The 20,997-nt window shown below is 39.7% G+C and overlaps 1 protein-coding gene across 1 annotated transcript; it reads left to right on the top strand.

Moving 5' to 3' along the window:
* The first annotated feature begins 17,076 nt into the window (after positions 1-17,076).
* Positions 17,077-19,866, top strand: cldn10d (claudin 10d). Its single transcript, XM_058779492.1, has 5 exons — positions 17,077-17,878; positions 17,981-18,142; positions 18,232-18,313; positions 19,219-19,326; positions 19,428-19,866. The coding sequence occupies exons 1-5, from the start codon at positions 17,647-17,649 to the stop codon at positions 19,654-19,656; spliced, it is 813 nt and encodes a 270-aa protein (XP_058635475.1). The 5' UTR covers positions 17,077-17,646; the 3' UTR covers positions 19,657-19,866.
* The last annotated feature ends 1,131 nt before the right edge of the window (positions 19,867-20,997 follow it).

The following is a 20,997-nucleotide window of genomic DNA, read 5'->3' on the forward strand; positions in this document are numbered from 1 at the left end:
TTATGAACATTGTTGGTATTATTAGCTAAAACTAAAATGAAAACTACGGTATTAAAAACATTTATGTTAATAAAATAAAATAAATGTTAAATTAAATTAAATAACAAACTGTTTATTTAGATTTTCAATTGCAATGGGACCATTTCTAATTTTATTTTTGTTTCATTTTCTAAACTTACCGAAACTGAAAATAACTAAACTGAAACAATAATATATTATTATTATTATTAATAATAATAACTGGTAAAAACAACAAAAATGAAGATACAAAATATAAAAATTAAAAACAATTTCAAAATATTAATAAATACAATAACATTATATTGTATAAATGGTAATACAATTATTACATTATATAAATGGTAAAACAACACTGCTGTTCAACTTCAAAAGGACAAAAAAAAATCATCTTAAATGTTTATGACTCTATTGGACATTATTTCACGTCTTCTGTAGATAAATGATGTTAGGAAGACATTATTTCTGATTTTTTTAAACATTAAAAATGTCCATTTTTAAAATGTATTAAGAATGTTTCTTCTTGGTTATGAGAACATTAAAGGAACATTCCGTTCTATCATTTTGAAAATGTTATGAGAATGTTAAATTTGAATGTTCTCTCAACTTTTAAAACACCCATTTTTTATATTTCAAGAACGTTTTCTTAGTCATCCAAACATTAGAGGAACATTCCATTTTATCATTTTGAAACCATTATGAAAACAATAGTTCCCTTTCAGTCGGTCACTCCGAGTCACGTCGGATGACCGACGAATTGAGATCTCGCCAGAGAGACCAATCCACTTCGAGTGTAACTAAACGAGCCAATGGACATTGGCATGCGATCATTGCATCCAGCTGCCGCTGATCACAGCGTGAGTATAAGAGGCAGCGGGTGCACCGCATTAATTCATCCTTTCGCTTCGGAGCCGAGCGGTAGTGGCGAAGCTACTGCTCTTCCCTTCCAGAGAGTGTTCTGCGAGCGAGCGAGCGAGCGAGCGAGCGCGGGCGTTACGGCGCAGCAGCGGTGGTCACGTCGGCGGGAGAGAAAGATCGTCTTTGCTGACAGCCACACTAGGAGTGTGCGGGGGCCAGCTCCCCTGCGTGCTTCAGCACTAAAAGAGCATTTCTCTGAAAGAGCAATTTCTCTAAAAGAGTAACACGGGTGATCGCGTCTTTTTAAAGATGTCTTATCACCCGTGCGTTTCTGGGTGTGGTCGTTTCCTGGCGCCTCAGGACGGTCACGATTGCTGCCTCACGTGTCTGGGCATTCAGCACGCTGAGGAAGCTTTCGTGGATGGTTCATGCTCTTCTTGTGGGGACATGACCATCTCGGAGTTGCGTAATAGACTCCGCTGTGTCAAACATGGCAGAGTCCCTCTGCCTCTGCCGCGATCCAGTGTTCGTTCCCGGGGCGGCACTGGATCCGGTGGAGTCAGAGGTGATTTGAGGATTATGGTGAGGGCTTCCCCAGGAGGAGTTCCTCACCCCTCAGGCGCTCCGCAGCCGGTGGGGTTGCCGTTGGAGCGGGCTGCGATCTCTGCAGAGCGGGGTATACCACCTGTTTCCTTCAGTGCTCCCCCTGACGACCAGACGTCGGTCGCTGCATCGGAGAGTGAGTCGCCCTCTGGGGATGACGACTCTGCTGTGTTGCCCCCTTCGGGTGTGGTAGCGTTGTCCGAGCCAGATCCAGAGATGACGGCTATGCTTTCCCGGGCTGCCGAGAATGTTGGGCTCGTGTGGAATCCTCCACCGTGTCCCGATCCTTCGAGGCTGGACGAGTGGTTTCTCGGTGGGGGTCGCGCTGGTTCTCAGTGCATTTCACAACCGTGCATTTCACAAGATGCCGTTCAAGATGTTGACTCAGAAACGCATTTTTGGGTGCGTCCGTCCCCTAGATTGGTTTGCAGCGATCGACCTGAAGGACGCGTACTTTCCTGTCTCGATTCTCCCGTGACACAGGCCATTCCTGCGATTTGCGTTCGAGGGTCGGGCATATCAGTACAAGGTCCTGCCCTTCTGGCTGTCCCTTTCGCCTCTCGTCTTCACCAAAGTCGCAGAGGCGGCCCTTGTTCCCCTGAGAGAATGGGGTGTGCGCATCCTCAACTACCTCGACGACTGGCTCATACTTGCACAGTCTTGAGAGCAGTTGTGCGCACACAAGGACCTGGTGCTCAGGCACCTCAGCCAGTTGGGTCTTCGGGTTAACCGGGAAAAGAGCAAACTCGTGCCAATGCAGAGTATCTCTTTTCTCGGCATGGAGTTGGATTCGGTCAACCAGACAGCACGCCTCACCCAGGAACGTGCTCAGTCGGTGCCGAACTGCCTCAAGACTTTTTCAGAGGCTCCTGGGGCATATGGTTGCAGCTGCGGCGATAGTTCCGCTCGGTGTGCTCCATATGAGACCGCTTCAGCACTGGCTCCATGGCCGAGTCCCGAGGTTGGCGTGGAAACGCGGTACTCACCGGGTTCAGATTACACCGGCCTGCTGCAAAACCTTCAGCCCGTGGATCCCTCGTTCCTTCGGGCAGGAGTGCCCCTGGAGCAGGTATCCAGGCATGCTGTGGTATTCACGGATGCCTTGGCCACCGGCTGGGGAGCCACTTACAACGGGCACGCAGTGTCAGGGGTGTGGACGGGTCCCCAACTGCGTTGGCATATCAATTGCCTCGAGTTGCTGGCAGTACGCCTTGCCTTGAGCCGCCTCAGAGGCGCCGGGGCAGGGCGTTCTGGTCCGTACGGACAATACTGCGACCGTTGCGTATATCAACCGGCAAGGCGATTTACGCTCCCGTCGCATGTCGCAACTCGCCCGCCACCTCCTCCTCTGGAGTCAGAAGTATCTGAGGTCCCTTCGTGCCATCCACATCCCAGGAGTGTTCAATCAGGCGGCCAACGAGCTGGCTCGAGCGGCACTTCCTGGGGAGTGGAGACTCCATCCCCAGGCAGTCCAGCTGATTTGGAGTCGGTTCGGAGTTGCTCAGGTAGACCTGTTTGCGTCTCTAGAAACCACCCACGGCCAGTGGTTTTATTCCCTGTCCGAGGCAACGCTCGGCACGGATGCACTGGCACACAGCTGGCCCCTGGGCCTGAGCAAATATGCGTTCCCCTAAGTGAGCCTGCTAGCACAGACACTGTGCAAGATCAGGGAGGACGAGGAGCAGGTCTTGTTAGTGGCTCCATATTGGCCCAACAGGACCTGGTTCCCGGAACTCATGCTCCTCGCGACAGCCCCTCCCTGGCCGATTCCTCTGAGGAAGGATCTGCTTTCTCAGAGACGGGGCACCCTCTGGCACCCGCGTCGACTTGTGGAAAATCCATGTGTGGTCCCTGGATGGGACGCGGAGGTTCTAGGTGATCTGCCCCAGGAGGTAGCTCTCACTATGGCTTCAGCACGAGCACCGTCCACAAGACGGGCCTATGCGCTGAAGTGGAACCTGTTCGTCGAATGGTGTTCCTCTCACCGTGAGGACCCCCGGAGATGTTCGATCAGAGCCGTGCTTTCCTTTTTGCAACAAGGGTTGGAGCGTAGGCTGTCCCCCTCCACCCTTAAGGTTTATGTTGCTGCTATTTCCGCTCACCACGACCCCGTAGAGGGAGGTCGGTGGGGAAGCACGATCTGGTTGTCAGGTTTCTTAGGGGGGCCAGGAGGTTAAACCCGCCTAGGCCTCCCTCCCTACCCTCTTGGGATTTGGCATTGGTGCTAAGAGCCCTACAAACTGCCCCCTTCGAGCCTTTGCAGTCAGTTGAGTTGAAGTTTCTCTCTATGAAAACCCTACTCCTGACTGCGTTGGCCTCGGTCAAGAGGGTGGGGGACCTGCAGGCATTTTCGGTCGACGAATCGTGCCTTGAGTTTGGGCCGGCTGACTCCAGTGCAACACTGAGGCCCCGGCCCAGCTATGTGCCCAAGGTTCCTACCATTCCCTTCAGGGACCAGGTAGTGAACCTGCAAGCGCTGCCCCTGGAGGAGGCAGACCCAGCCCTAGCTTTGCTCTGTTCTGTACGCGCACTGCAACAGTACGTGGATAGAACTCAGAGCTTCAGGACCTCAGAACAGCTCTTTGTCTGTTACGGAGGACAGCAGAAGGGGAAGGCTGTCTCCAAGCAGAGAATGGCCCACTGGATAGTGGATGCCATCACCTTGGCCTATGAAGCACAAGGTGTGCCCTGCCCGCTCAGGTTGCGTGCTCACTCCACTAGGGGTGTCGCATCGTCCTGGGTGCTGGCTCGTGGTGCCTCGCTAGCAGACATCTGTAGAGCTGCGGGTTGGGCAACTCCTAACACGTTCGCTAGGTTTTATATGTGTCGAACCGGTTTCCTCCTGTGTTCTCACCTCAAACGGGTAGTGGCACTGAGAGGCCCGGCTCAGAGTCGGCTTGCGGCGTTCTTTCGCCTAATTCTCCAGAGAGTTCCTTAACCAGGCAAACCATGTCGAGTCCTCCAGCACTCCGGTGTCCGGACGTGGCGGAGCGTCCGGCGCCAGGCCTTTCAGCCAATGAATTCTTGAAATCTGATGTGAGGCTAGTGCCCATATGAGAGACCCTGCCGGGATCCCATATGTGTATTCCACGGTATGCTTATTAGAGCCGTGTTTCCCCTGGCAGACCACGTTCTGCCATCTCTAATGATGCAGCCTGTGCCATCTCAGAGACTTCCATGTGCAATAGGGCCCTACGGGGTTACTTCACATGTCTAAATGCCACTTAACCCCCTCTGGGAGGAGGTGACTCCGCAGTGTGCCTCTTCCAAACAGAAGGGCACGCTTCCCAGTGTTGTCCAAGTCCTACTGTCTGGGTTGTCCAAGGAACAACAGTAGTTGACCTTCTCTGTGTAGAGCCCGGTCCTATCGTCTGCCTTATAGGAAGGATCAAGAGGCCTACACAGGGCACTGGAAGGGGCAGCTCCTGTGGCGTTTTGGTAGGGATCCCAATTCGTCGGTCATCCGACGTGACTCGGAGTGACTGACTGAAAGGGAACGTCTCGGTTACGTATGTAACCCTTGTTCCCTGAAGAAGGGAACGGAGACGTCACGTCCCGTCGCCATAGTTGCTGTACCACCGCTGAGCGGCCGGGTCACCAGCTCGGCTCCTCAGCGAAAGCATGAATTAATGCGGTGCACCCGCTGCCTCTTATACTCACGCTGTGATCAGCGGCAGCTGGATGCAATGATCGCATGCCAATGTCCATTGGCTCGTTTAGTTACACTCGAAGTGGATTGGTCTCTCTGGCGAGATCCCAATTCGTCGGTCATCCGACGTGACGTCTCCATTCCCTTCTTCAGGGAACGAGGGTTACATACGTAACCGAGACGTTCTGAATGTTTTTCAAACATTTAAAACATCCAGTTTTTATATTAAGGATATTTCTTCTTGGTTATGACAATGTTAGAGGACCGTTATATTCTATAATTTTGAAAACATTATAAGAACGTTCCTTAAATATTATTTTAGGAACATTTTGTCCTGACATTTACATAACCTTTAAAAAACACTATGGGAACGTTCCCTGTTAGCTGGGATGATGGTGAGTAAATAAATAACACAATTTTCATTTTTGGGTGAACTATTCCTTTAAGAGGTAGGCTACTAGAGATTTTGAGAGAATCCAAAAACGCAACAGATATTCGACTGTATGTGGGTCATTTTTTGGATCTCTGGGCTTCTCTCCCATTCTCTGACAGCTTGAGAAGGATCATACACGGTTTCTGAGGAGGAGTGATGGAGCGCTGCCGCCGGTTCTACTGTCACAGGCTGTTTGCCCGCTCTGGTAATGCGCCATGATGCTCTCCGCTGTGCTGTGATTTTTATGGTGCTGTCAGCCGAGTGCAATGAGGAATGGTTCACCAAAGATCACTGAGTCAGCGTCTCTCGCCATTACAGATATACAGCACTGAGAGGGCGGGATTGAGATTCTGCAAAAAATTCAATGGATCTACAGTGCTGTCTCACAGGGCTTGGAGGTGGACTGCATGAATACCTGCTAATTCCTTCTGAAAACAATCTTCCACAGCAATCATAATTTAATGTATCATTGATGTTCGTAACACAAATAGTGCAACGGTTTCAAAGCTTAGTATGAGCAATATAAGTTACAGTATTTTTTCACATGGATCACTGGAATACTTGATTTTGATACAACTTTGAAATTAATATTAACTATTAATAAATGCTGTAGATGTATTGTTCATTCTTAGTTTGTGCTAACTAAACATTAACTAATGAAACCTTATTTAAATTTTCTTTAACAAATATTGTCACCTTTAATCAATTTAATGCATTCTTTTGTCACCTTTAATGTAATATTGTCACCTTTAATGCGACCCCAAACTTTTCAACAGTATATTATTTTCTAAAATGAACTCTTTCCATGCTGTAGTGGACCATTTTGTTCTCATTGGGAGCTTTAAAATAATATACAGACAAAATTATCAAATCAATATTTCATGTCTCCGTCATCTTAAAATGTCTCACTCAGTGTCTCGACTTTTAAGCTCACTTTAAATATATTTCAACAGTTGTTTCAGTGAACAAATAGCTGTAATAACCTTCTGCACCACTGATGAAACCATTTTACAAGATTTCTGTACAAAACCTTTTCACAAGATTTCTATAGAAAACTTATCACGTTATTAAAATCCTTAGAACTGTTCTGTTAAAATAAAAATACTTAATCGTTTTTTACTTTATTCACATGCTTGGATGGATATTTGGCACAATGGTGCATTTTAGGTTAAGCTGAAGTGAGGAAAAAAGATCAAAAATACAATAAATACACACTGCTCACAATTTGAACAACATGGTTGATTGAAACTGGACCACGGTCTCCTGTAGAAGTATTTTGCTGTGACAGAGACAGCTCTAATATGATGACTGATAGCTGTGTGTGAGCTTGACAAAGAGCAGTGCTGACTTCAGGTCTGTGCTGCAGATCCGGTAAATTAACCTGTGTTATAAGGCTGCTTTTATACTTTTAGGGTCTTCTAAAATTGTTTTCAGAGAAAATAACCACAGATGCAAAAAGAACTCCCCATAAAATACAGTAAAAATTTCTGTACAGTTTCTGCCACAAAATTCAAAATTGTGACTTTGTATCCCACAATTCAGACTTTATTTCTCACAATTCCGAGAAAAAAAGGCAGAATTGCAAGATATAAACAGAATTATGATATATAAACTTGCAATTCTGAGAAAAAAAAAACTGATCTTACATCAGAGTTTACTGGCACAGAGTGAAAAATAAAAAAAGGTAATTGTTATCTCACAATTCTGACTTTTTTTCTCACAGTTATGAGTTTATATCTTAAAATTCAGACTTTTTTCACAGAATTACTAGTAAACATCTTGAAATTCTGACTTTTTTCATAGTGAGTTAAAAATTTTAAAAAATTTGTTTAAAAAAGTAAAGACAAATAAAAAAGGTCATTGCAACTTTTTGTTTTGGGCTTCTTTCCTCTTTTCAATTAAGACTTCTCTTCTCAGAATTGTGAGTCGATAAAAAAAAAAAAAGAACTTTTTTTTCTATAAAATTAAGAAAAAAGTCCAAATTGTGAAATAAAAAGTCAAAAACGCAATTACTTATTTAATTTTTTATTTCATGGTGGAAACAGGCTTCCATTAAAAACAGAACTCACATTCTACATATACGTCTGAACATTTGGTTGAATTAAATCCTAAGCACTACAGGCTAATTCTGAGCAGGAACTTGGCACGAGGCCCCTGTCGCATGGGTTTGTCCCTGGCTTTGCTCTGTTCTCTCTCAGCCTTCTGTGCCACCCTCCAGACTCGTAGAACTTAGCTTTCCGCCACCGCTGGCCTGGTTGCGTGCCAGCTCCATCCCATCTAGAGGGCTTGGCATGGCATTAAAGCTCCCTCACCCAGCATGCTGAACTGCGGTGGCACTGAGCCGGATCTCAGTCAGGCAAGAGTTCAGTGTCCGCCCTACTGGGCGGCCTGGCCTGAACATAATCAACAGTGGCGTTACTAGGATGCTATCCTGCAGTGGGCATTTGGATATGAGACAACCAAAGACAACATGACAACAAATACATTTTTTTCTAAGAAAACAAGAAAACAATTTTGGCATGTTAAATATATGAAACACTACTGCTGCAGTACAATAAGAGTTCACACAAATCTGTATATACCAATAATAAACACCGCAATTTGAATAAGAATGACAGCATAGTTTAACCCTGTAAAGCTGATCATATGAAATGTGTGAATATAAAAGATTTTTAAATAAAACAGTTTATTGAAAAACATGCAATTTGGTACAGTTGTTGATATTTGTATGGTCAAAAGTTAAGATAAAATTCTGATTGTTGATTCTGTTTCTAATGTAAATCAATAAGATCTACAGTGATGATTGAGAGATGAACAAATAAACATTTCATAAAAATAGAAATCCTTTGTAACAATACACTACTCAAGGGTCAGTAATTTAATTTTTTTTTTTAAGAAATTAATATTTTTAGCAAGGATGTGTTGAATTGATTAAAAGTGACAATAAAGCCTTATATTGTAAGGAAAATGTACATTTTGAATAAATGCTGTTCATTCTAACTTTTTATTAATAAAAGAATTCTGAAAAAGTATGAAAGCTTCCAATAAATATTAAGGAGCACAACTGTTTCCAACATTGATAATAAAATGGCATATCAGAATGATTTCTAAAGGATCATGTGACACTGAAGGCTGGAGTAATAACTGATGAAAATTCAGCTTTGCATCACAGAAATAAATTATATTTTAAAGTATATTAAAATAGACAACCATTATTTTAAATTGTACAAATATTTGACAATATTACTGTTTTTTTCTGTATTATTGATCAAATAAATGCAGCCTATATTAGCAAAATGACTTCTTTAAAAAAAAAAAAAAACTTACTCATCCGAAAATTCAATTTTACTGAATTTTGCTCCAATCCAGCAATGTGCAGTAGTTCTGTATCTAGTCTATCCATCATCATTATGGTCTTCAGTATGACACATATTTTTGTAAGGTGTCTGCAGTTTTGCAGCCACATCTTGCTTTAAGCTCGGCTGCACACTGCATCATTATCATGGCTTTGGACTGAACAGGAAGCCACACACCATGAGCTCCAACCCTGAGAGGATCAACTTTTTAACAAATGACATGCCTTACACATGCTTGTGCTATATTTGATGCAGTAAGATTGCTGGAGTGCAGAGCATAAGTGTCGTAAGTGCACTCTCTATTCTCTTGAGTCTATCTTAATAACACTGATGGCATTTTTGCCCTCCCCTTGGATCTAAAGCAGACGGGTTGTTATGGGATTGCTTGCAAAAGATTATTAGGCTTTTGGGAAGCTTATTAGCATGAATTTCTGAAGAAAAAATTAATTATCATGTGACATCATGAGAATCTCATAGATTCTGCATGTGTGTTTATCAGTGCATATAAAAAAATGTAAAAAAAAAAAAGTTCATTCATCCAGGTTAAATATTATATTTGTTAAAGAAATACACTCTGTAATGTGTTTAGAAGGAACTTTGAAATTAATTTCCTTGTCACTTGAAATATATATTTCTGTCTACTGTCATACTTCCTCAGAGAATCACCACAAATTCCTTCAGAAATTCACTTTAGGTCCACAAATGCAAATTTTAACCCTCCTAAATTTATTTGATGCCTTTCAGAAAGATTTCGCTCCAGCTGAATAATCCTGTCCTCCAGTAAGTATTTGTTATGTAGAAAAAAAATTCTGTCAGCCCATTTATGTCACAGAAACTCCTTTGCGGCTTGCATCACCACTAAAGTATCATTAAAAAACTCAGACTAGCAGCATGTCAAAGCTGTATCATCACGCCTAAATTTGTGCGCCGTTGAATAAAAAGTAGACTGTCAAAACTCTGCTATGAGTCATTATTTTGTCTCATGAATGTTTATATGGGGAATTTTAAGTTTACAGGAGTTTTAGAAGATTACAAAGGCCACAGCAGACAAGGTGAGCTGCCAGAAGGTGAGAATGAATCCCTATAAATCATTATCGGTGAGAAACACATTGGGGTTTTCCTTTCCTGAGGGAATTCTTCAAAGAGAACCCGTTTCACTGAGCACAGGCACACATTCATGAGGCAGAGTGTATCTTTGAGAATGAAAAAGCTTGTTATGCCTTGGCTCGCTAACTTCAGCAGACAACTGTACATCAAAGACTGCAAATGCTCAATTACTGAGGAAACACTGCGAGTTACAACTTACAACCACTAAATGTTTAAATTTCCCTGAAGGTTCTTTATGTGAACCATAAATATCTCTACAGCACGTAAGTGTATAATATGCAACCAGAGTGTAGTACTGTGTAAGACTCTGATAGATTGTGCATGACGTGCATGATTCTCCTATTTGAGTTTGTGGGATGAGATTGATTCAAGATTGATTAGCGCAATCTCTAGCAGAGAATCTTTGCTCTCCAATCCAACTGGAAGTTAAATATTTATTATGTCCTACTGTGTGATAGTTTCTTTGCTCTGAAAACTGCTCCGTCAATAAAATATTCCCTTTGCACATACTTCAGAGTGCCCACATTTTGTGTTTTCATGTTTGAGACGGAAACAGTTGTTTGTATTCACACACTCTCAGATATAAAGGTACAAAAGCTGTCACTGGGGCGGTACCTTTTCAAAAGGTGCATGTTTGTACCTAAAGGGTCCATTTTGGTACCTTAAAGGTACATATTAGTACTTAAAGTGTACATATTTGAACCTAATCGTACAAAAGTGTACCTTTTGAAAAAACCGCCCAGTGACAGCTTTTGTACCTTTATTTCTGAGAGGGCACATATCAAACCTAGCACTAGCCTTAAAGAGCCGTGGTTACCTAATCTAATACAAATACTAACAATTATTGGATAAAGACGTCAATGCATCACTTTTTATTGATTTTAAACTGCATTCCAGCAACAATATACGACGGGTAAAATAAGTATTGAACATGTCACCATTTTTCTCAGTAAATATATTTCTAATAAAGGTGCTGTTAACATGAAAATTTCTCCAGATGTCGGTAACAACCCAAGTAATCCATACATACAAATAAAATAAAACAAAACAAATAATTTCAGAAATTGAGTTATGTGTAATGATATGGAATGACGCAGAGAAAAAGTATTGAACTACTGAAATTTATTTAATACTTCGTACAAAATTCTTTGTTGGTAATGATAGCCTCAAGACGCCTCCTGTATGGAGAAACGCATTGCTCAGGTGTGATTTTGGCCCGTTCTTCCACACAGTCTTCAAATCTTGAAGTTTCCGTGGGCCTCTTCTATGAACTGATCCTTAGTTCTTATTTTCTATTGGATTCAAGTCAGGTGATTGGCTGGGCCATTCTAGCAGCTTTATTTTCTTTCTCTGGAACCAATTGAGATTTTCCTTGGCTTTGTGTTTGGGATCATTGTCTTGCTGAAATGTCCACCCTTGTTTCATCATTACCATCTTGGTACTGTAGGTGTTGGGACTGAACCAGCTAATATTCATTTCCACCGACAAATGGCAGGATTGCTTTCTAATTACTGGTAGATTTCAGCTGGTGTCTTGGTTTTCCATGCCTTTTTGCACCTCCCTTTCTTCATGTGTTCAATTCTTTTTCCCTGTGTCATTCCATTTTATTACACATAACTTAATTTCTGAACTTGTTTGTTTTGTTTTCTTTGTATGTATGGATTACTTGGGTTGTTACCGGCATCTGGTAAAAATTTCAAATCAACAGCACCTTTAAAAATATATTTACTGAGAAAAATGGTGACGTGCTCAATATTTATTTTACCCGCTGTATATTAGTGCTTTTCCACCTTCAGGCCAAAGAGTTACCTTTGTTGACTCAATTCTGGCTCTTTGAACAAAAAGCAAAAAAGTTTCTTCTGGTCACTGAATTTTACTTGAATGTTGTCTCAAGAGTGCTGATATACAGTCCAGCTGCACTGAAACTTGCTCCTGTTTTTGCATGTTACAGGAATTCTGACAGTCTGTAAATGGTGATTTGCTATTTCTGTAGGTACACCAGTAGGTGGCGACAAACCGTCTTTATGAGTCATTGAATCATTCTCTCCAGTGATTCGTTCAAATCAATGGCTGTGTCTGAAAGTAAACATATAACCTTAATAGGGCACTATTTGAGAGTACAGCCATTTGTAGTGGTGTCCGAAACCATATTGGACATTATCGAGTGCACTCATTCAACCATAATGCACCACAATAACGAGTGTACAACCAATGTACACTCAATGGCTAGAGAATACCCATAATGCACTGTGAAGAAGATGGCGCCTGAATCATCCATCTATCCATTTTCCAAACCACTTGTCCAATGTAGGTATAGCGTAATATCATACAGGTATAAATTTCTTTATAATTTATTCTTAAATAGTTTAATTAAGGTCTATAAATACTAGTTTCCATGACAGAGCTCAAGATAAATCTTTTCATTACTACTGGAGCTGGCAGTTTGCTAAGTTTTCTAATGATTATTAAACAGCAAGCACAATGCAAAAGTGGCAATCCTTCCGGCAATGAATTTGCTCATTCTTTTTCATTTACTCCTAACTGGACTATATTAGTGGTCTAATGTAGGGTGAAGTGAATGAGGGGATAGCAAATTCAAGAACAAAAGAAGTGACCATTTTTATAAGTGAGTCATTTGAATCATTCATTCAGAACATTGACTATAGATGACTGGGCCTGTCCGAATACCCACACTTGCTGTCTCTGCACTTGACCACTTGTCTACTTACATACTACTTTATTGTGTTTTAGGGGCACCGACTGAGCTTTGCCATTTTACTGACTTGGAATAATCTTGTGTACTTACTTTCTTTCCTGTCACATGCACATGCTTTCAAGTGGCCAAGACTGCAATTGTGTGTATGAGTAAGTCGTTGAATAATTCGCCCAACCGACTGGCTCAAAAGCATTGATTCATTCAAGAATGAAGCAACAAAAAACTGATTTTTGTTGTTGTTTCTTTTCTCAGAGATGTGCATGGGTAATTCTGCTGTGGCTTCCTCTTCATTCAAACAAAAATAGTAACTTGCAATACTGGGTCTAAAATATAAGTTATTTAATAGTAATTTCATTTCAGAGCAGTCAGAGATCATGGCTCTCACTCAGGTAAGCGCCGGAGGGCATTTGAACCTGTTGCTTCTATCTTAATTCAAAAGGGGAAATCCAGATGAACAGATAGTTGTCTTGAATGAGACTTGGCGAAACGAGGGAATAACTGACTTCATTTATTATGCCAATCAAACTCCATCTAAAGACACCACTCAGGACCACTAATGCACTTATTATGTTTGTTGTGGTATTAATTACCCATTTTAGACATGATGCTGATGGCTTTAAAGTCTTTCTTTATTTACATTTCATTTTTTTCTCTTCATATCAAACTGATGCATCATGATGCCTCCAGCAGAAAAAGATAAAAATAAGACTAATTCTTCAGAGGGTTAGAAACACAAGTAAAAAACATTGTTTCTCTATTAAGTGAAGATCAATGCAATAAAACTGCTCATCTCTTCTCAGTTTGCACTGACAAGACCGATGTCTTATAAAATGTTATTGTGCCGTGTCTCTACTTGAAGGTAAGACTCACATGGAGAATAGACATGACATAAGGTTTGAGAAGGACAGACAGAACATTTCTCATTTCTGACAGCAGCAGAAGCTCCACACCGCTGCACCTTCTCTTCTCATCGTCCTCAGGTCACTCGCCACACACATAGACAGAGAAAAGCTGTTCAAAAAGAGCCTCAAAGTCAGAGAGATCTCAAAGTCATCGTTGTGTCCTGTGTGTGAGGACGTGTAAGCGAGCGTCAGCACCGATATGATCTTGACTGATCTGGATAATATTTCTCTCATCAGTGCTGTGAGGCAGAGCAGGTCATTCAGTGTCCGTCTGCACATCTTGTTTTATTTCATATACGCCGACGTGTCATGGGACATTTCTGGACTGATGCTTACGTTCATCTTAATGAAATATCGACTGCTGTTGTCACATGGATATTAAAAACTTCAATCCGCATCATGACTCGCTCTGAGATATGAAGGATGAAAGTTTATTTATACAGTGACACGTTTAAGAACACTTTAAGTGCTGAGGAAAATAAAAAGGTTTCTATTAAACTAAAGGTTAGTTCTGTAGATATTTCTTTTTTTGTTGCTTGAAGAGACCAGTCACCCTTAATAAGACACGTGTGTTGTGTGTGTGTGTGTGTGTGTGTGTGTGTGTGTAGCTGTCAGAGCACACAGGTGAACTGTGATGTGGTTACTGAAGCGTTTCTTTCCTCCAAATGAAGCTCCTTCACTACAAACTGCTCTTTTTCAAAAAACCTGTTTCATATATATGTGTGTAAGTGTGTGTATTTATGTTTCTGTATGTCTTCTTGTCATCTTAACCAGTGTTGAAGCACCTTAAATTTCAGTTAAGGGTCTCAGAAGCCTCAGAATAGAACAAAGTGTGTCTTGATCCCTGAGACGATCCATGAAAGAATAAACACAGTATATCAGACTTTATCTGTGGCTAATTATGGTTTCTTCACGCCACCATCCTGATTCCCTCAATGAGTCTGATTCATCCTGCCATCACAATAAACATAATGGACAATGTTTCTTTTGCTTCACAAAGAAGATTTTCCAAGCCTTTAAGAGGAAATGGCCCTAAATGTGGCCGAGGAGCAGCATGTGCTGTGAGTAAATGGAGCGTAAATGTCAGTGTAACAGGGGTTGGAGTGCTGGGGAGGAATATGGGCAGCTTCACATTGAGATTGATCATTTTAAAGCTGTATTTTATTAAATAAGGGCTGGATAATTGAGTATTCCAGGAAGGGAAACGGGAAGAGCCGTTTGAGAAATGATGGTTGGCCGCTGATGTCTGTTTGGTTTTAATGGGAACACTTTAGCTGGCTGGAGCAGGTCCAGCAGCAACGCTTCTGAACTTCTGCCAGAGTGAAATGTAAAATACAGGCTTTCCACAACAAGAGATTCAGAACAAATGAAGGAAATGCTCTCCTCTTCACATTTCACGCACTGACATCATGACCTCACCTTGATCTGCAAGTAAAGGTCAATAGGTCTGTATGTCCTTGCATGTTTTAATGCTCTTATGTATTCTAAATGAAGTGTTTAATGAAATGATTATTGTAGAAAATTATGTGTGCCGTCAAACTCACAATAATTGTCATCTCAACATTTACTTCATGTTTTGGGCAGTCTTTATGATATCCAGGTATCCCACAGTGAAAGCTGTTGTAGTTTAGAGGCAGTCCAGTAAGCTTTCTTGTGTAACTTATGAACAGGGGTTCATGTCAGAATTGATGTGAGCCATTTAAAATTCTGCCATTATCTTAATCGTCATTACTGACTTGACAGGGTAGTAATAAAGGCTGGACTGATACATGGCTGCTTTTAGTTTGACCTCCTCTTGTGTGTGTGTGTATTTTTATAACATGCAGTAATGCTTTTTCTATTAAAATGAATGCTGGTATGAACAAAGACACTGAAACATTCCTGTGAGGAAAAGCTTCTCTCCTTTGTCTTTGTGTAATTTCCATATCTAAAGCAACAGAAAAATGAATGGGGAACAGCTGTAAGAGTAGACTAAAGTGTAATTTTTTACTTTTGTTAATTTTTTTATTTTATTTTAATGAAAATTATTTAATATTATAAATCACAGTCACATTTCAAGACACACTCAATGTGAAAATAATCACTTTTTTTAAATTAAAGTACATTACATAAAAATTACAACAGGTGCGCACAAAAATAGCAGACAGCACGCAAGACTCATGTTTGAAAACAGAAGCAGAAATGCGCTATCTGGTGGTATTTGTGTAGTCAGTTTATTTTAAAGACTAATAGTAAGTAGTTTCTAACTCAGCGTTAAAGCTGTAAATCAGTGTTAATTCTGTGTTAAAATACGTAATCGTGTATTTACAGTTCAAATAAACTACTGAAAACTAGCTGGTCAATGAAGTTCAGTGAGACACAAATTTGAATTTATGACAATAAGTTAGTTAGACTTTTTTAGTCAGGATGATATTTTATGAGGCAGAAATGGGCTCCCATATAATTTTGATTTATTATCTGACCTAAGCTAAGTATCTCATAAATCGACTTTTGTCATGACTTTTTATCTTATACGTTTTACTTTTCATGGTTGACTTATAGTATCTCGTAATTGTGACTATTAAGTCATAATTATGACTTTTTATCTGATAATTTTGACTTTTCATGTCATAATTTCAGATTTGTATTACATAATTATGACTTAGAGTATTATAATTTCGACATCAACAATTTATTTAAAGAATATATATGTTGAACATGGTTTAAGACAAACTATCTGCCCCAAACTTCACATGTTTGATAAGAGTCCTGTTCTGAACACATGCCCATGCCCATATTCAGTTATAGTCAGAGCGCCACCAGCTGGCAGCAGGAAGTTTGGCACATATAAATGACATGCCTCCAATATTTACCACTTTAAATGCATATTGCTCACTGTTCACTGGCTTCCTAAAGTAATCGTGTGGTGGTGAGCCTGGGGGCGAGGGCCCTTTCAATGCAGATTTTTCAGTGCTGGTAGCTGGTTTATACATAACAGTGCACACTTTTCATGTCACTTGAAACTTTGTATGTTAGATCAGTATCTTAATTACGATGGACTCCCCGCATTCCCAGGACACTTCATACCCAATAGCCAGCTGATGTTTTGTCAGAGATTATATTTCAAAAACAAGACAACCTGTACAAACAAGATCATGACAAGTACAATAAGTAATATATGCTTCAACAGAAACTGGGTCAAGAGGTCGTTATTTAGCACACATTTTGTTTTCCAAGGCAGAAAACAGAGATAGAAAGGCATTAATTACGTAGAAACTTTACAAATTTTAATAGAAATATCAAAGTTTAAGTACTAAAATTATTCAAACTAAAATTGAACTAATAATGAAAAGTAACATAAATGTTAAGAAAACAATAACAAAAACTGACTAAATAAGATGATTAAACAAAATTAAAATAAAAACTGAAAATATATCTTTATAACATATTTTTGTAATAATAATATAATTCAAAATATCAATGAATATATATTATAAATAATACTAAAACAACACTGGCGTTGCATCCGAATGCAGTGTTTGTATAACATCCGTTCTACTTATATAACTTCATCTGGTCGGTTTTTATAGGTAGCGCAAATTTTTTATTTAATTTCAATTTATCATTCATTTTGACTGAGAATGTGTTTTAATTACATATTGACTTTAATTTGTTCTTTAATTTCACTTGTTCTAGTTCATTAGACATGCTGTTATAGTGCATTGGAAGTTTTTTAAAACCATTTTGCTGGAAAGACTTGGAATCTGGGATAGCATGGGAATAGCCTCTGGTAATGAAAAACTGCTGATGAGGTCAAACCATGTAGTTTTACCAGTTTCAAACTGTAAACTGTAGAAGGTTCCAAAAACAGGAGGAGACAATCATCACTTTTTAATCTCATTTCATTATTGACTTGAAGCCTCTCAGAAATACATGCACCACTCTCACCATAGCTTTTTTCCGCACACACACACACACACACACACACACACACATTTTCTTTCTCTGCTCATTAAGCCAGCAGCATGAGGCAGCGAACGGTGGTGATGTACGTGGAGATCGGTTGCTTTGTGTCCTGTCTGTGTGGCTGGGTTCTGAATTGTTCCACTCTGGCCACTGAGTACTGGGTCATCTCAGAAAGTGCATCTGTGGTTCTCAGCGCCGGTGATTACTATTCCAACCTCTGGATGGACTGTGTCGCAGACACCACAGGAGTATCTGACTGTAAATACTACCCCTCCATGATGGACCTGCCTGGTGAGGAAAAAAATCTGGCATTATCTCATGATTTCATGTTACTGCAGGATCATTAACAGTATTTCTCTCTCTCTCTCTCTCTCTCGCTCTCTGGTTTGTTAGTTTTCCTCCATGTATGCAGGGCCCTGGCTGTCGTCTCTGTGATCTTTGGCTTCTGGGGGGCTGTTCTTGCCCTCATTGGGATGAAATGTACCAAAATTGGAGGCTCTGAACTCGCCAACGCCAGAGTTACATTTACAGCAGCGTTGACGTACATGGCATCTGGTACAAACCTTTCTTCATGAACATTTTGCATTAAATACTTTCATAAATTGAGTATCATAAACTGATGTGTTGCTGTGTCTGTTTTGCAGGATTTTGTGGTATGATAGTTTACTCCTGGTGGGGAGATAAGACACGCTCAGAATTTGTGGATCCATATTTCTTAGAATTAAAGTACGTAAATGTTACTTTTATTTTGGTCATACTATATGTCTAATTTTGAAAGTTATAAGTGCTTCTCATTTCTAGTTATGTAATTTTTTATGTAATAGAAAGTAGATTAGTGATTGACTAATGATGACATATCTAAGGGCTTGCTCTTTGGACCATTAAAAAACTGTAACTTAGCTGTAACTTTCAGAAATTAAACATTTCTGCCCAGTCCAAAAATACTAACTTAATAACTAATCTACTAACTAACCAAATTAATAAATAAAGGCGGCAGTAGTGATGCAAAAGAAATTAACAATTAATTATGCCCCTTTTACATTAACTTTGGAACTCATTGCATGAGATGCAGAAAGCCAGTGAGACAATAAATCTATTGCAGACAGACTGGAAAAAAATGTATAAGCCTATATTGCAAAATAGATGGCTGTGGACATAGGCCAGTGGCAGACTTGATAGGCTATGTTCAATGGAATGGAAAATGAATTCATCTTTTAATTAAATTTTAATTCAGCCTTTTACTTTAATTTGGAATTTAATTTAATTTCAAATAAATCTGTATTTTATGTAATTATTTAAATTAAACTTATTCATCAATCGCCTTCTAATCAACTGTGAACCTAAAAAAAAAAAGTAACATTTAGCTGGTAAGATATGGGCTCTAAAAGTAGTAGTTTTGTGTATTTGTGTGACTCTAAAGACCCCTGGAGTTAAGTGAGCGAAATTCACTGTTGTATCATATTTGTCATAATTACACGTGCATTTATTGCTGCCATAAAGCTGTCCGCCCTTTTGGTGGAATTTGCTTCTTTAGAAGTCAGAGTATGCCTTCCATCAGAATGACACTGAAAATGATATTTAAAAAAAAAAAAAAAAACTTTCAAACTTTGAAGTTGACTTTTGTTTCTCAGGTTTGAGCTCGGTGCAGCTCTGTTCATTGGTTGGGGAGGTTCATGTCTGCTTATTTGTGGAAGTGCAGTCATGTGTTATTTCTCTGGGAGAGAGTCATTCCCTAAAAGGTCTGGTCCATTGCACTGTATATATCTACACTGAAATAAGCAAAATAATAATATAAAAATGTGGTATGTAGTTACATTGATAACTCTTGTCTTCTACTCAGGTTTAATAAACAACCCAGAAAACCCCCAACCTACATGACAGCGCGTACCAGACGGACGTACATGCTGCCGGGCTCGTCCAGACCCACAACAGTCATCATCCCTCCTTCACACCAATCATACAGCGAGAGTAGAGGAACCAGAGCAAGTGGAGGGAGGAGAGGAACACAAGCAAGCCAGTCTTCAAGGTCTGTCAGACCCAGCCTGCTCCCCATAGACTCAGCTGTGTAATCCAATGTTTAAAGAAACGGTATCACACCACAATACAATAGTGTTCCATTTAGATTTTTTTACAGCATTTATTAATCTAGATTCATTTATTACTATACTATTGATCATTGTTAAATCGTGTTCTTTCCTAATACATTAACTGAAGTTAGTTTGTATTTCCTCAGTTGTTAAAATGTACGTAGAAATTAACATGCTGTAAAGGTATTTACATGTTACTGCAGAAATATTAATGTACAGAATGTTTCTCTGTTACCAAAGAAATTATTTTGAAACATCTGTGGGAAAAGGCACTTGTTGAGTGTCTCTAATGCTAATAATTTTTAATACATTTTCTCAAATTCAACATTTGTGTAAGATAGAAAGATAGAAATCTTGTCAATTTAATAAATAAATATTTTACAGATTACAAAAATATTGTCCTTTGATCTTTTGGGATATATATATATATATATATATATATATATATACAGTATAAACAGTGTATATATATATATATATATATATATATATATATGTATATAATACTCAAGAGATATCCAAATCATCACACACACACACACACATTTCCGAATGCTATCTAAATGCCATCTATTTGAAAATGCATTTAATTCCATGTACAATATCAAGCAATGGTCTCATTATGATTCAGGTCTATTAAGACTAAAAGCTTTTGGGGCTATACAAGCCTATTGAAAATAGATGCTATTTGCACCCCGCTGAAAACAGCAGCATGCACTCTTTGCATGGCCATTCAGTATTCTATTCTGTTTGCACTCTATCGTGTAAATTGCAATATCTGTGCATTCCTCTGTTTATACTACAGTTATATATAACAGCCTTCTCCAGACTAATGGGAAGCACCAGGAGATTGTAAAGGAATGTCGAAGGAAGCTCAATCAAATGACAGATAACACAACTGAGATCATTTGAGGATTTGGAAATGTTCTTCAAACATGCGCATTAATAAAGCACCGTCTAATAAATACCACTGGATGGCGTTATTCGCTAAGAAATGCTCACTTTGTTATGGTGATGTTGTTTGAATTGAGGTTTTGGTCTCCTGATGTGATCACAGATTTAGTGTTAAACTGTAGGTAGTATGATGGATAGTAATCTATACTTTTATATTTTACATCATACTCTTATATTAATATGGAACAATATATAGCCTAGTCAAAATGCATACTGCAAATGAGTAACATTCTTAAAAGCATAATAATACGTGCATATAGCCTCATTCCTGTTGTGTATTTTCATATGTACACACATACATAGGCTATAGATTGTATAATACTAATAATCTTAATATATGATGACATTGTTGACATTTTATATTTAGTA

Source organism: Onychostoma macrolepis, chromosome 06 (genome assembly GCF_012432095.1).
Source record: "Onychostoma macrolepis isolate SWU-2019 chromosome 06, ASM1243209v1, whole genome shotgun sequence".
Lineage (NCBI taxonomy): Eukaryota > Metazoa > Chordata > Actinopteri > Cypriniformes > Cyprinidae > Onychostoma > Onychostoma macrolepis.

Coding starts and splice junctions, on each gene's coding strand:
- cldn10d (XM_058779492.1), top strand. CDS start 17,647: ATGAGGCAGCGAACGGTGGTGATGTACGTGGAGATCGGTTGCTTTGTG. Junction 18,143..18,231: donor GTTGACGTACATGGCATCTG/GTACAAACCTTT, acceptor TCTGTTTTGCAG/GATTTTGTGGTATGATAGTT. Junction 19,327..19,427: donor AGAGAGTCATTCCCTAAAAG/GTCTGGTCCATT, acceptor TCTTCTACTCAG/GTTTAATAAACAACCCAGAA.